This window comes from Tupaia chinensis, unplaced genomic scaffold, assembly GCF_000334495.1.
Source record: "Tupaia chinensis unplaced genomic scaffold, TupChi_1.0 Scaffold147433_1, whole genome shotgun sequence".
Taxonomy (NCBI): Eukaryota; Metazoa; Chordata; class Mammalia; order Scandentia; family Tupaiidae; genus Tupaia; species Tupaia belangeri.
In genome coordinates, this window is record NW_006207284.1 from 2773400 (window position 1) to 2788660 (window position 15261).

At 39.9% G+C, this 15261-nt stretch overlaps 1 protein-coding gene across 1 annotated transcript in view; it reads right to left on the bottom strand.

Annotated features, from left to right (window-relative positions):
- Window positions 1–15261, bottom strand: part of DARS1 (aspartyl-tRNA synthetase 1) — a 98864-nt gene that overhangs the window by 79906 nt on the left and 3697 nt on the right. The window contains exon 3 of the mRNA XM_006169723.3: window positions 11945–12037. Coding sequence (XP_006169785.1) covers window positions 11945–12037 — 93 coding nt within the window. The remainder of the gene's footprint in view (window positions 1–11944; window positions 12038–15261) is intronic.

The following is a 15261-nucleotide window of genomic DNA, read 5'->3' on the forward strand; positions in this document are numbered from 1 at the left end:
CTTAAGTGAAAACCCTCCCAAAAAAAAAAAAAAAAAAAAAACCCTCACACCGGGCGCGTGTGCGTGCGTGCCCAAGATCCTCTTAATGGAGGAGAAGGGATTGCGGCGTGACCATCCCCTCTGGGGGTTGATTTCTAGCTTTCTGTCTCTATGTCTCTCTCTGTCTATCTGGAGAGCGCACGCGCCCTATAGCGAAAATCTCTCGAAAAAAAAAAGAATATATGTTGTCTTCATTGGAGGAATCACATGTTACTCTAATGCTATAGTCTCCCCAAGTTGCTAGTGTTCAAAGCACTTTCGAATACCAGTGGTCTACTTAAAAGGATTTTAAAGACTCAAAACAAGAAAAATCAGTCCTGGTTTCCTGGTAAATAAAACTGTGCATCAGACAACATACCGCATTTTTGAGACCAAGTTTTTACCATTTGCGAGTAAATGGCTCTGGTTGGTGACAGTGCAATATACGATTTGTCTAGTTCAATGTTTTATAAGACATTACCTGACAGACAGATAACTAAGATTACTAGTTGCATTGTGTATGTGATCCTTTTAGTGTAAATTTTATTAATGAAGGATATAATCGGTCTTGTAAATTCTTTATCCCTCCCCCACAGATAATACAAGAAATAATAGTGGTTATTTTCAGGGAAAGATTGTGGAGGGATGGAAGAAATTAGGAAACTTCTATACTCATAACATTCTGTATAATTTTTATCATATCATTACTTTTTATTCTAAGAGGCAAATATATAGTTTCTCAGTTTAGTAAAAAATCCTCACTACAGAGGAACTCAGTATAGAAACATCAGAGGACAGATTAATCAACCACTAAATATTATTTATCTTTCTTCTCGGAACTCCCAAACATGAGGACAGTTTATGAAAAGGAAAAGAAAGTCAATGTTCAAAACAGTTAAATGAGCACTATTTTTCTATTTTTAGATATTTTAAGTTCATCATATTCTGTGCTGCATTTTGATTCTTAAATTTTTAGAATAGGCCGTTTATCTCTTAAATTTACACAAGAATACTGCTTTAGAAAAATGTAAAGTTGGAGACCTTTTCTATCAGGAGTCTTCACTTCTGAGATGAGGAACAAACATGAGAGGTAGGACAAAAGGTTTACCCTTATCTCCACTGTGGTGATGGCTCGGCAGTGAAGTGGGCCTTTGTTGATGAACTGGGATGAGCTGGTTATCAAAGGTGTGAGGCAGTCATACATTTTCTTCTCTTCACAATGTCTTAGCTTGCTAAGCTTCTGAATTTATTATTTAGACAATATGCCTTAACATTCTAAGGTTTTATATTAATATCTTCCTTCACTATACAAATCGATTAGGGATAACACAACAAGTACCTCAATTTTAGAAAGCATTTTTCCATTTACTATCTCCCATGACACATTCTTGCATGGATATAAATCGAAGTTTTCTTCTTTGGTATTCAAAATCCTAAACTAGCTAACAACCAAACAATCTGGTTATTTTAGGACAGTAAATTTTTGGGAAGCACAATATTAAAAGAGAATTATTTTTGTGCCAGTGATTTCCACATAGTATGTTTAAAATTTGAAAGGAATTACAGACGTTCCAATTGCTCTTTCAATATGCAGACTTAACTGTGTAAGTTTTCACGCTTGAAGGAAACTAATTTTAAGCATATCATTAAGATTAAAATATTTTTCCCTTGCTCCTACCTAAAACACTTCACGTTAGGGATAAACCTACTGTAAGAAATCTAATTTTAATTTTTAAAACATGTTTAAAACATTGCCCCTAATTTAAGGGAAAATATATAGACAGTTATCATATAAATAGGCTTTTTTTTTTTTACATAACAGGATTCTGTCATTTTTTGACACTATGATTTTGACACTTCCATTTCCTTATTCATAGTTTCTCAAAGCTTTGCTCTACTTGGCATTCTCAGCATGGCTTGTTTATCCAAGTCCAGCCTTAATGTTACTACTTCTGGAGTTAAGGCACATGAATGATTCCATATAAGACATATTTATTCATATCATTTTTCCTATGCAAGATTTAAGAAGAAGGCAGTACTAACACCAGAGTTTTGCAAATTCAAAGCACAGGACTTTATTTATCTTTTTTTAAAAATCTACATGGGCAGAAATAAAAAACATCGACAATCACTACCAACAAGGGTGTGGAGAAGATGGTATTGTGACATACTTGTGGAAATATAACTGACTATATATACAGCCTTTGGGGAGGCTAATTGGGAATTTAAAACATGCACATGCTTATCTTTCAAGCCAGCAATTTCACTTCTAGATATCTGTCTTAAGGAAAACTGCCTCATACATATCATGGAAGGATTTCCAAGAAACACTGCTAATTGTATATTTCAAAAAACTTGGAGTATCACTATTTCTGTATTCTTTGAATAATGTGCATGAAATTATTAATTTATAACTTGAATAAGTTAAATTTAAGTGTTACACTTAAATTACATTTAAATTTTAATTTTTTTCATTAAAATAATGAAAACCAGGTTATAGATGCAAAATTCCAAAAGGGAAAAAGTACTAAAAAAAGGTTAAAAAAAATACCACCAACACTGTTGCCAAACTGAACTTATTCTGAGAATAAAAAACTGGTTCAACAGTGAGAAATCCATGACTATAAATAATTACAATTACATATAGTTGATTCTTATTATTTGTGGCAATTTTGTTCTAGAAGGTTGCCGTTAACACTGAATTAGTAAATACTGAAACCTTGTTCCTAGGTAAAATACAGGGTTAGGTTCCTTTGAGTCTATGGTCACAATATTTTTGTCAACTAATGAATACATGTCTTGTGTATGTTGTTTTGAGACACCTAACATATACTGTTGATCCATTAACATTTAACTGTGGCCAAGTGTTTTTTTGGGGAAAGGTTTCTTTTTGCTATAGGGCGCTTGCCAGAAAGACAGAGAGAAACAGAGAGATAGAAAGCGAGAAATCACTCCCCAGGGGAAATGGCCACGCCACAATCCCCTCTCCTCTATTCTCCTCTCGGGATCTTGGGAACGCACGCACACGCACCCGGTGTGAGTTTAAGCCACCAGGTCTGGGACTCGAACCATGATCAACTACATGGGAGTCCAGCGACATAGCCATTATGCCAACTGCTGGTCCCTGGCCAAGTATTTTATAATTCATGTTCGAACAACTATTTTCTCTGCAAGGTACAACATAGCCTTCTTGTGCTTAGGAACGCTAAAAAACACTTTAGTATTATACTTCAGGGCCATTTTAAAAAGCAAAATTACTGGGCCAGGCATGGGGGTAGTAGTTAAGACACCTGGATCCCACAAGGTCTACTACATGGTTTAAGTCCCAGACCTGGTGGCTTGAAAAACACACAGGGCATGCACATGTGTAGTGCTCAAAATCTTGAGAGGAGAATGGAAGCGAAGGGACTGCTCTGTGGCCACTCCGCTGGGGGATGGTTTCTCACTTTCTTTCTCTAGTGAGTGCATATGCCCTATAGCAAAACTTAAAAAAGAAAAAAGAAACAGGGAAAAATTACCAACAAAAAGCACAAAAATGCGAAAAGTGCAGCATTAAACAGACTGCGAAAAGGCCAGTTGCTTATAGCATGAAAGCTGAAACAAGAAGGCAAGGATGTTACCATGTGTGACTTTAGAAGGAAATCTGCACACTAGATGTCTCATTTCTGTCACTGTACATGACTGCATGTCTGGTATGTCAGAATGACCATGAAAAGGCTGCAAGTAATGGGACCAGCAGTTAGCATAATGGCTATGTAGCTGGACTCCCATGTAGTCGACCGCGGTTCGCATCCCGGACCCGGTGGCTTAAAACTCATGCCGGGGGCATGTGTGTGTGTGTGCCCAAGATCCCGAGAAGAGAATGGAGAAGAGATTGTGGCGTGGCCATCCCCCCTGGGGGGTGATTTCTCGCTTTTTGTCTCTCTTTCTCTCTCTGCCTTTCTGGCAAGCACACGTGCCCTATAGCAAAAACCTCTCCAAAAAAAAAAAAAAAAAGGCTGCAAGTATTGATTGGGCATTACAAATATATTTTATCCAGTACGTGAATCTACAAATATGTAGTCCACAAATAATGAGCATCAACTGCATTTTAAAAAGCTTTATTTCACCGAAAATTTCAAACAAACACAAAGGCAGAGAGAATAGTGAGGAGTCTTCAAAATCCATGAGAAATTCGTATTATGAAAAAAAAAACTATGCTTGGATTTCAAAATTTTCCACCAAAATAAACCTGTATTTTAATTCCATTTTTCATGAGCTTTGTGAAGTCTTTGTCTTTAGTGAACTTCTTTCTGTACATAGAGGCCACTCAACATAATTGCATCATGAGAGGAAAACATGCTGGAAAAGGTCTGATAAAATTTCACATCTATTTCTGATAAATACAAAACTTGGCACTAAAAGAAAATGACTTTCAATCTACGGTATTTTGAAAAACTTTGGCACCAATTTTTTTTAATTTGCTAAAGGACACATGAAGCTGGCCATACGAGATCCAGCACCATAATCATTATGCAATCAGCTGGCTGGGCACTGCTTTCTAATAATATTTCATGTAGCATTTCTGAAGTCTTTTTTTTTTTTTTTTAAATTCCCAGAGGGTACATATACTCTCTCTAGAGAGAGAGGACAAACATTTTCCAACAGGGCGTAGTCACACTATAACCCTCTTTTCTCTATCCTACCACTATTTTGGGCACACACGCACATGTGCCGTATGTTTTTCAAGCTGCCACAAGCCCAATTCACACGTGCCATGTGTATTTTCCTGCCACCACCACCTTGATTCAAACCTTGATTAGCCATGTGGGATCTGGCTCCCTATGCAGAGGATTTACTGCTGTGCAATGGGGTTGGCCCCTCTAAAGTCTTGAAATAATTTATCCAGAGCTTAATTTCTTTTTTCTTTTCTTTTTTTTTTAAATATTTTTTGTCATAGGGCATATGTACTTGCCTGAGAGATTGATATAGAGGGAGGGAAAGTAAGAAATCACCCCCTCAAGGTGTGTGGGGAGGGTGGCCATGACACTATCCCTCCTTCTCTACTCTCCTCTTGGGATTTTGGGCATGCATGCACAAGCGCCTGGCATGTTTTTCAAGCTGCCATGGAATATGAACCATGAAGTTAGCCATGTGGGAGTGGGAGTTCAGTCCATTAACCATTATGCTACCTGTTGGCCCCCATAGCTACATTTCTGTTCAAGGGGTCAGACAGTGGTACAACATACTACTACTGGACTCACACGGGAACAACCTCAGTTCCTGTCCCAAGATACCCCTGCACAAGCCAGGTATGCTCACATGTGCTGTGATCTAGGTCAGCTGAGACTGGGGATGGATCATGGCATGAAGTCCCTGCTGGGAATGCCTGTCTCTCTGGCCTTCTGTCTTTCACGGAAGAAATAAACAAACTTAAAAAATTACTGCTTGAGAAATTCTTCACTGTGGTAATCTCTGCAGCATTGGAGACTACTAATTATTACAAAGAGAATCAAGAAATGAAATACAAACACATGTAAGAAAAAGACAAAATGATCATCATCTGTGAATGATACGTCTGCCTATTTACAATCCCATGTGCTTCGATAGTCATCAACTTATGGTCACTCTTGTTTCAGCTTCACCCGTACCATTCTGAAGCAAACCCCAGTCACATCATTTCACTTGTACATTTCAGTAAGGATCTTTAAAAGGTCTTTAAATTAAAAAGTTACTACAGAGCTATTATATCAATAAGATAATTAATTCTTTAATATCAAATACCCAGTCAATGTTCAAATTTACAATAGCCTCAAATACTCCCCCTGAATTGTGTATTTTAAAACAGGATCCAAATCTGGGTTGGTTGAAAAATGTTTTAAGATATAGGTTCTGCCTCTCCATTTATTTATTGAAGAAACTAGGTTGTTTTTGCCCAGTACAGGTTAAGCATTCCTAGTGAAAAAATCCTGAAATCTAAAATGCTACAAAATCCAAAATTTTTTGAGCACTAACATGACATCACAAGTTGAAAATTGAACAGTTGACTTCATGTTACATGTCATAGCTAAAACAAAGGTGCACAATCCAGTTTATTCAGCGTCCCCTATGGAAAAATACTTTCTCAGCCCCGTTCACCTGCTACAGGGTGGGATTCCATCTACCAGATGTTTCATTAGGCATATGCAAATATTCCAAAACCTGAAAATATCAGAAATCCAAAACACCCTGGTCCCAAGCATTTCAGATGAGGGATGCTCAACCTGTAAGTTCCTACTAAGTTTCAATGACTGCATCCACCATCACTTACCGTGTTCTGCTGTCCTATGTTCTCACTCTAAGTTGGTAGTTAGATCTGAAGGTTTAATGAAATTCAAATATAAATTTTGGGGCAAGATTGCGTCGTAGGCGGTGGTGTATTCTTCCTTGAGTACACATAAAATATTTCTAGTGCTCTCTCTTTTGTAATGTTAGCACTTATTACAGGCAAAATGGTAATGCTCTAATATTGCCTTTCTACTAAATTAGCTGGAATATTTCTTTAAAGTAACACTTTCCCCTATCTACCATTAATTTAGTCAGTGATAAACAATTCATACAGAAATACTTGCCTTTTATTTATCAGTTTTCAAAACTGTAATATACTTGTTCCACCTGATGACCGACGAGTTTTCAAAATTGTAATATACTTGTTCCACCTGATGACCGACAAAGATTTTGTTTGTTTGCCTTAGCATTAAATAAACTTACGAATTTAAACATAGCTGATGTGTTTCAATTCACTGCAGTAATCCTTACTGATACTCTGTTCCTTTCTTGGCTACAGTGGCCTCTTCAAGTTGGTCCTTGGGCTCTTTTCACATGACTCATGTAGCCTCTACTAGTTTCTTTGCTACCTGTTATGACAAGATATTCCAGGTTCATCTTGTTTTTTTTTTCTCCTTTTTTGGAGAGGTTTTTGCCACAGGGCACGTGCGCTTGCCAGAAAGACAGAGAGACAGAAAGTGAGAAATCACCCCACAGGGGGAATGGCCACGCCACAATCTTTTCTCCTCCATTCTCCTCTCAGGATCCTAGGCACACACACACACACACGCCCGGTTTGAGTTTAAGCCACCAGGTCCAGGACTCAAACTGTTATCACCTACATGGGAGTCCAGCGACATAGCCATTACACCAACTACTGGTCCCTCACAGGTTCATCTTATGTAATTTTGCCCAAACCCAATCGGCTACTTCTCCAAGTAGCTTTAGTTTCCTTTAAAGACAGACAGCATTTCAAAATAACAATACGATGCAACCACTTCAGAAAAGTCTGGCAGTTTTTTATTAAGTTAAACACACATCTATCCTATGACCTTGTAATTTGACCCAGGAGAATTAACAAGTATAAGAGGGCCCAGGACATGGTGTGGTGGTTAAGGTGCTGGATTCCCACACGGCAGCCACATAGTTGGAGTCCTGGTCTCGGCAGCTTGAAAATCATTCTAGGTGCATCTGCATGCCCAAAATAATAAAGAGGCAGGATTGAGGCATGGTCATTGACCCTGGATATGATTTCTCATTTTCCCTCTCTCTCTCACTGGCTAAAACAAAATAAAACAAAATATAATATAATATAAAAATATAATATAAAAATAATGCATGACCAAAATCACAAGAGGAAAATGGACAAGAAGGGACTGTGGTATGGCCATCTACCCTGAGGGGTGGTTTTTCACTTTCTCTTTCTTTCTGGTGCACGCTTGCCCTGTATAGCGAAAAAAATCTCTCTATAAAAAAAATTATAAGAAGAGTCTTCAGGGATTAACAGTTGGCATAATGGCCACTGCGGGACTCCCATGTAGTCAACCACAGTTTGAGTCCTGGACCCAGTGGCTTAAACTCATGCCAAAATACTTTTAAAATATAATTAGGAGACCAGCAGATGGCACAGAGGCAGCTAGTCCCACATGGCTGGCTCTGTGGTTCAGGTTCCGGACCTGGTGGCTTGAAAAAACACACTTGGGCACATGTGTGTACGTGCCCAAAATCCCAAGAGGAGAATATAGAAGGGACTGCAGCATGGCCACCTCCCCAGGGGATGATTCTCACTCCTTTCTCCCTTCTCTGTCTCTCTTCAGTGAGTGCATGTGCTCTACAGCAACAAACAAACCCAGCACAAAAAACCAAAATTAAGAAATGCTGTACCACAGATTTACTAAACACTATAGAACAAAGAACTCTGCCAGAGAGAGCTTTGAGGGCTTCAAAGATTCTATTCATAAACCAGCCATTACTATGAGACCTCAGTCTCATCATTTATAAAGAGGAACAGCAATGCCTATCCTGCCTACGTCACAAATTTGTAGGGATGATCAAATGTGAAAAAGCCTATGCAAAGTATAAAGTTATAAACTAATATAAGTATCTTAATATTTTTAAGCAATTCTGGGGACCAGCAGACGGTGTAATGGTTATGTCGGAGTCAACTGTGGTTCGAGTCCCATACCTAGTAGCTTAAAACTCATGTCAGGCACGTGTGCGTGCATGTCCAAGATCATCACCAGAGGAGAATAGAGGAAAAGGCATTGAGGTGTGGCTACCCCATGGGGGGGGGGTGATTTCTCACTTTCTGTCTCTCTCTGTCTCTCCAGTGAGCGCATGCATCTTGTAGCAAATTTTTCTCTCAAAAATAATTTTTTTTTTTACAACAATCCTGAATAGTGAGCCAGGCCAATTTTCTGTAAGAAACTGAGATCTGTCTTAACTACCCTAACCTCTGTTAATGCTGAATTCTTAACTCAGTACTGCCTAAAACAACTGTCTACAATGATGAAAAATATTCAGTACTGGGCCAGCAGGCAGCAAGGAGGTTAGGGTGGCTGGATCCCACATGGCTGGCTGTATGGTTTGAGTCTAGATCCAGTAGCTTGAAACTCATGTGCCGGGGGCGGGGAGGTTATGCGGAGGAGGAGGGATTGTGGCATTACCATCGTGGCTGGGAAATAATTCTCACTTAGTCTTTCTCTGTCTGTCTCTCCCTGGCAAGCATCCTATACTAAAACTACCAAAAACAAACAAATGAAATAAATTAGCATTTGTGCTGTGTGTCCAGTATGGAAGCCACTAGTCAGCTGTGGCTCTTAAATGCTTAAAATACAGCCAGTGTGAATGGGCAACTATATCTAAGACAGCCCAGTCTTAGCTCTCTCTTTCATCTTTCTCTACATCTAAATAATCACCAATACAAAAATACTAACAAAAGAGAAATTTCTCAAAACACCTTTCTCTTAAATATTAAACTTCTTTTTTTTTTTTTTTTTTTTTGTTTTGCTATAGGATGCATGTGCTTGCTGGAGAGACAAAAAGACAGAAAGCGAGAAATCACCCCCAAGGGGAATGACCAGGATGTAATCCTTTCTCCTCTTGGGATTTTGGGCATGTATGCACCAGTCCTGGATAGTTTTAAAGCCGCTGGGTCTGCGACTTGAACTGTGGTCAGCCACGTGGAAATCCAATGACATAACCATTATACCATTATACCAGCTGGTCCCTAAATGCTAAACTTTTAATACTAGAAAAGCATCTTTCATAACTCTTTAGGGTGAAATTATTATTGTGACTATTATTATTTTTATTTATTTATTTATTTATTTATTTAAAAGGTTTTGCTTTGTTAAAGGGCAAGTATGCTCACCAGAGAGATAGAGATACAGAAAGTGAGAAATAACCCCCCCCCCAGGGGGATGGCCACACTTACAATCCCTTCTCCATTCTTGTCTCAGGATTTTAGGCATGCACGCACATGTGCCGGGCATGAGTTTCAAGCCGCCAGATCCGGGACTCAAACCACAGTCAGCCATGTGGGAGTCCAGTGTGATAACCACTATACCATCTGCTGGTATTATTATTATTTTAAAGCTTATCTGTTTTAATTATACATGCATTTCATGAACAGAGAGGCTGCACTCTCAACAGGGTCTTTATTTTTTTTTTTTGGAGAGGGTTTTGCTGTAGGGTGCGTGCACTCTCCAGGGAGAGATAGAGAGACAGAAAGCGAGAAATCACCCCCCAGGGGGATGGCCATGCTGCAAGCCCTTCTCCTCCATTCTCCTCTCCGGATCTTGGGCATGCACGCACATGTGCGGGGCATGAGTTTCAAGCCGCCAGATCCGGGACTCAAACCACAGTCAGCCATGTGAGAGTCCGGCGACATAACCATTATGCCATCTGCTTATCCCATGATTATTATTATTTTAAAGCTTATCTGTTTTAATTATACATGCATTTCATGAACAGAGAGACTGCACTCTCAACAGGGGCTTTATTTTTTTTTTTGGAGAGGGTTTTGCTGTAGGGTGCGTGCACTCTCCAGGGAGAGATAGAGAGACAGAAAGCGAGAAATCACCCCCCAGGGGGATGGCCATGCTGCAAGCCCTTCTCCTCCATTCTCCTCTCCGGATCTTGGGCATGCACGCACATGTGCGGGGCATGAGTTTCAAGCCGCCAGATCCGGGACTCAAACCACAGTCAGCCATGTGAGAGTCCGGCGACATAACCATTATGCCATCTGCTTATCCCATGATTATTATTATTTTAAAGCTTATCTGTTTTAATTATACATGCATTTCATGAACAGAGAGACTGCACTCTCAACAGGGGCTTTATTTTTTTTTTTGGAGAGGGTTTTGCTGTAGGGTGCGTGCACTCTCCAGGGAGAGATAGAGAGACAGAAAGCGAGAAATCACCCCCCAGGGGGATGGCCATGCTGCAAGCCCTTCTCCTCCATTCTCCTCTCCGGATCTTGGGCATGCACGCACATGTGCGGGGCATGAGTTTCAAGCCGCCAGATCCGGGACTCAAACCACAGTCAGCCATGTGAGAGTCCGGCGACATAACCATTATGCCATCTGCTTATCCCATGATTATTATTATTTTAAAGCTTATCTGTTTTAATTATACATGCATTTCATGAACAGAGAGACTGCACTCTCAACAGGGGCTTTATTTTTTTTTTTGGAGAGGGTTTTGCTGTAGGGTGCGTGCACTCTCCAGGGAGAGATAGAGAGACAGAAAGCGAGAAATCACCCCCCAGGGGGATGGCCATGCTGCAAGCCCTTCTCCTCCATTCTCCTCTCCGGATCTTGGGCATGCACGCACATGTGCGGGGCATGAGTTTCAAGCCGCCAGATCCGGGACTCAAACCACAGTCAGCCATGTGAGAGTCCGGCGACATAACCATTATGCCATCTGCTTATCCCATGATTATTATTATTTTAAAGCTTATCTGTTTTAATTATACATGCATTTCATGAACAGAGAGACTGCACTCTCAACAGGGGCTTTATTTTTTTTTTTGGAGAGGGTTTTGCTGTAGGGTGCGTGCACTCTCCAGGGAGAGATAGAGAGACAGAAAGCGAGAAATCACCCCCCAGGGGGATGGCCATGCTGCAAGCCCTTCTCCTCCATTCTCCTCTCCGGATCTTGGGCATGCACGCACATGTGCGGGGCATGAGTTTCAAGCCGCCAGATCCGGGACTCAAACCACAGTCAGCCATGTGAGAGTCCAGCGACATAGCCATTACGCTAACTGCTGGTCCCTACAGAGTCTTGATGCCACAATCCATCCCTGGCTTCAGCCAGCCCTGGATTATGGCACGCGCATGCTGCTCAAGGAGGTCTCTGAACTTCAACTGGGAACCTTCCAATGTGAGACTGCCTTGCACAAGAGCATTATGTTTTAATTGCTGCACCACTGTCCAGCCCAAGTGTGAAACTATGTTTATATGTATTTTAGGAGAACCTAAAACTAACAATAGGCTAATACTTGACAGTGATTTAAAAAAGAAAGCAGTTACATGTTTTATTTTGAAAGATTTACTTTAGCTTATAAATTTGGGAATTTGCAACACAAAAATATTGAGAGTCCTTAGGCAAAGGGTTATGATCATTCAATCAGCCTTACCTTTAGCTCTGCTCGTATGAACTCTTGCACGCACCCAAACAACTTCATCAGCTTTTTTAATTGTCAAGTCTTTAATCCAAACCAAAACTCGATCTGCAATCAACAGTGAAACAATTTTTAAATTCAGAATTTGCAAAGAGATCATAATTATTCTTATCTGACAGCTAGAAGTACTTGGTATCATTTAACTAATTCTCAATCTTTGACAACAACTTCTTCTCTATCACCTTCCACATGTAATTTGCCCCAAGTTTTGTTAATGGTACTTTCTAAGTAGATTCTTTAAAATCTGTTCAATTCTCTGTCTTCATTGGTATCATTTTAAACCAAGCTACTCTTATCTTTTGCCTAAATTATAGTAGCTTCTTAACTGGCTATTCTTTAGTCTGCTTCTAATTCAAAGGCAGTATCAAAACCAAAATATGCTGAACACTTCAATAACTTATAAGGCCAAACACAGTCTTCCCCTGCCTATGCCTAAATAGGCATGACATTTTTTGCCAGGCTGTCACAGTATGTAAGTCAGTCAGTCAGTCATAAGGGAGGATTCATTTAACAATACAAAGAGACTGATCTGGGGAAGGACTGGTTATTCAAACTGAGCTAATCAAAGTCCTTCTCTGGGACTTAACAGAGGCTGGGAGTGAAGCTCTCTTCCCTGGGGTTGCCAAGCTGAGATGGTGCAGGCCGGGAACCTCAGCCACCACCTTTATAACTACATGAGTTTGCGAGACAAGGGAATAAGACCAGTGTCTTTTTTTTTTTTTTTTTAAAAAAAAAGCTTTTTGAGATGGGCATGTGTGCTTGCTAGAGGCAATGAGAGGGAAGGTTCGAAATCATGCCAACAGGGATGACCACACCACAATCCCTTCTCCGTTCTCTTGGGATTTTGGGCACACACACGAGCATGCATCCAGCATGATATTCCTTTCTTTCTTTCTTTTCTTTTTTAAAGGTTTTTGCCATAGGGTGTATATATGCGCCAGAGAGAGAAAGAGAGAGAGAAAAAAAGAGAAATCATTTCCTGGCAGGAATGGTGTGCCACAACCCCTTCTTCATTATAATCTCAGGATTTGGGGCACACACATACACACGCCCACTGTGATTTTCAAAGTGGCAGGTCTTTGACTTGAACTGCACTTGGCCACATGGAAAACCGTTGCCTTAACTACCATGCCACCTGCTGGACCCAAGATCAGTATATTAAAAGAAGCAAAGCCAAGAAATGGAGAAAATGTTGAAGATGTTGCTTGAGTCTTTGGATCCAATCATACTTGAAGCCATGTCATACTTTGTTTCCTGTACCTCTGTGAGCTATCTGGCTGCAAATAAGCCCTGTTAATCATGTCCCTGAATACCAATAACAAAACAGTACATCCATCTACAGTCCCCCAAGCAGAAAAACTGCAACAAAACAACCAATAAGTACAGACAGCTATATGAGGCAACATTAAGAAGTCTTTTTGTTATTGTTCTAATTATTCAATGACTTTACTAGAGACAAAAATATAAGCATTAGTTAAAAATAGAGGAGTAAGACCAGCAGATGGCATGGTAGTTAGGTGCTGGACTCCCACATGGCTGACTACAGTAAGAGTTCCAGACCTGGAGGCCAGAAATTCACACCAGCTGTGTCTGTGCATGCCCAAAATCCAAGGAAGAGAATGGAGAACAGACAGCAGCATTCCCCCTTGGAAGGTGAGTTCTCACTTTTGCTCTCTCTGCCTCTCTCCAGTGAGTGCACTATGGTAAAAACCTTAAAATAAAAAAAAAAAAAAAAAGCAGGCATGCCATTACAACATCAAGAATACATAAAAAATATTTTTCTTCTCAAGAGATATGTCACCTAACTGTAACCAAACTTATCAATACCATTTGTAGCGAAACCTACAATGCTAAATATATATTTTAGAACACTATAATGAAATCAAAATATATTTTATCTACTTTGTTTAGATTCATTTATAATTTGTCTCTTAAAAGAAAGAGTCATCTTAGAATTCAATTGACAAAATATGATTCTCATTGCCAAAACCAAAAAGAATGAAAAAGGAATGCCAAAGCCACTGGGCATCACAGGAGGATTTCTGTAAAACACTGCCAATGAACTTTATTAGCTAAACCAACTGTCAACTCTGCTGTGTACACTCAGGCAAAACAAAGTGTGAAAAAGAGAAAAAAGACAAAATATAAGATTTTAAAAGGCAGGTTTGAAAATGCCAAGATTGAGAAAGCAAATAGTTTACTAAGTAGGCAACCAAAACTCAAAATCAAACAGCAGGGAACAGCACGAACTAGAGTGGAATTATAAATATATGTAATGATGATTATGGCAATGTTAATAACACTTAAGAAAAGAAAAAAGTATCAGCACTTCTTTCTTGTGGCATCCTGATTAATTAGCATAGAGGGTCTCAACCTTTCAGTAGTATTCCAATATACCTGAGGCACAAGTCACTCTCACCATCTGACTAACTCACTGAGGCAATGCTTAGTGGTAGTAGGACTTTAGTTTGAAAAACTATAGCCTATAGACACTTTTAAGTGTTACTGGCATTAGAGTGAAGGAAGAAATGGAAGCAGACAAGAAAGAAACGTTACATTGAGTAAAGTATTAAGAATTTCGCAGTAAAAAGAAAGGCAGGGGCCAGCAAATGGCATGGTAGTTAAGGCACTGAACTCCCATGCAGCCAACTGTAGTCCGAGTTCTGGACTCGGTGGCTTGAAATTCATGCTGGTTACATGTGTGCACACACCCAAAATCCTAGGAGGAGAATGGAGAAGAGGGGATCGTGGTGTGGCCATCCCAAAGTGATTTCTCACTTTCCCTCTTACTGTCTCTCTGGTGAGCACATGCACTCTAAAAAACCTTGGGGGAAAAAAACCTTGGCAGATGGGCTTGGCAGGTGGCACGGTGGTTAAGGGCAATGGTCTCCCACATGGCTAACTGTGGTTCAAGTCCTGGACCTGGCGGCTTGCTTCCTTGCTTTCTCATGATTTTATAATCATGCACAGTAAACTAAATCTGAAATAACAATAATAAAATTGACAAGGAGGCCTATTATTTCCAAAGCATAAAATTCAGAGGCAAGCCCCTAAATATGAAGTAGTAGTTCCAATGAGCCAGAACCTAAAGGTTTATAGGTATACTGAAGATTGAAAGACATAACTTAGAGAATCTATCAAAAGAAAAAAAGACTTAAACAGTTGAGAAGATAAATGTTCAAATTACATATATAAAACAGAAGCAGGACCAGCAGGTGGCGTAATGGCTATGTTGCTGGGCTCCCATGTAGTCAACCCCCGTTTGAGACCCA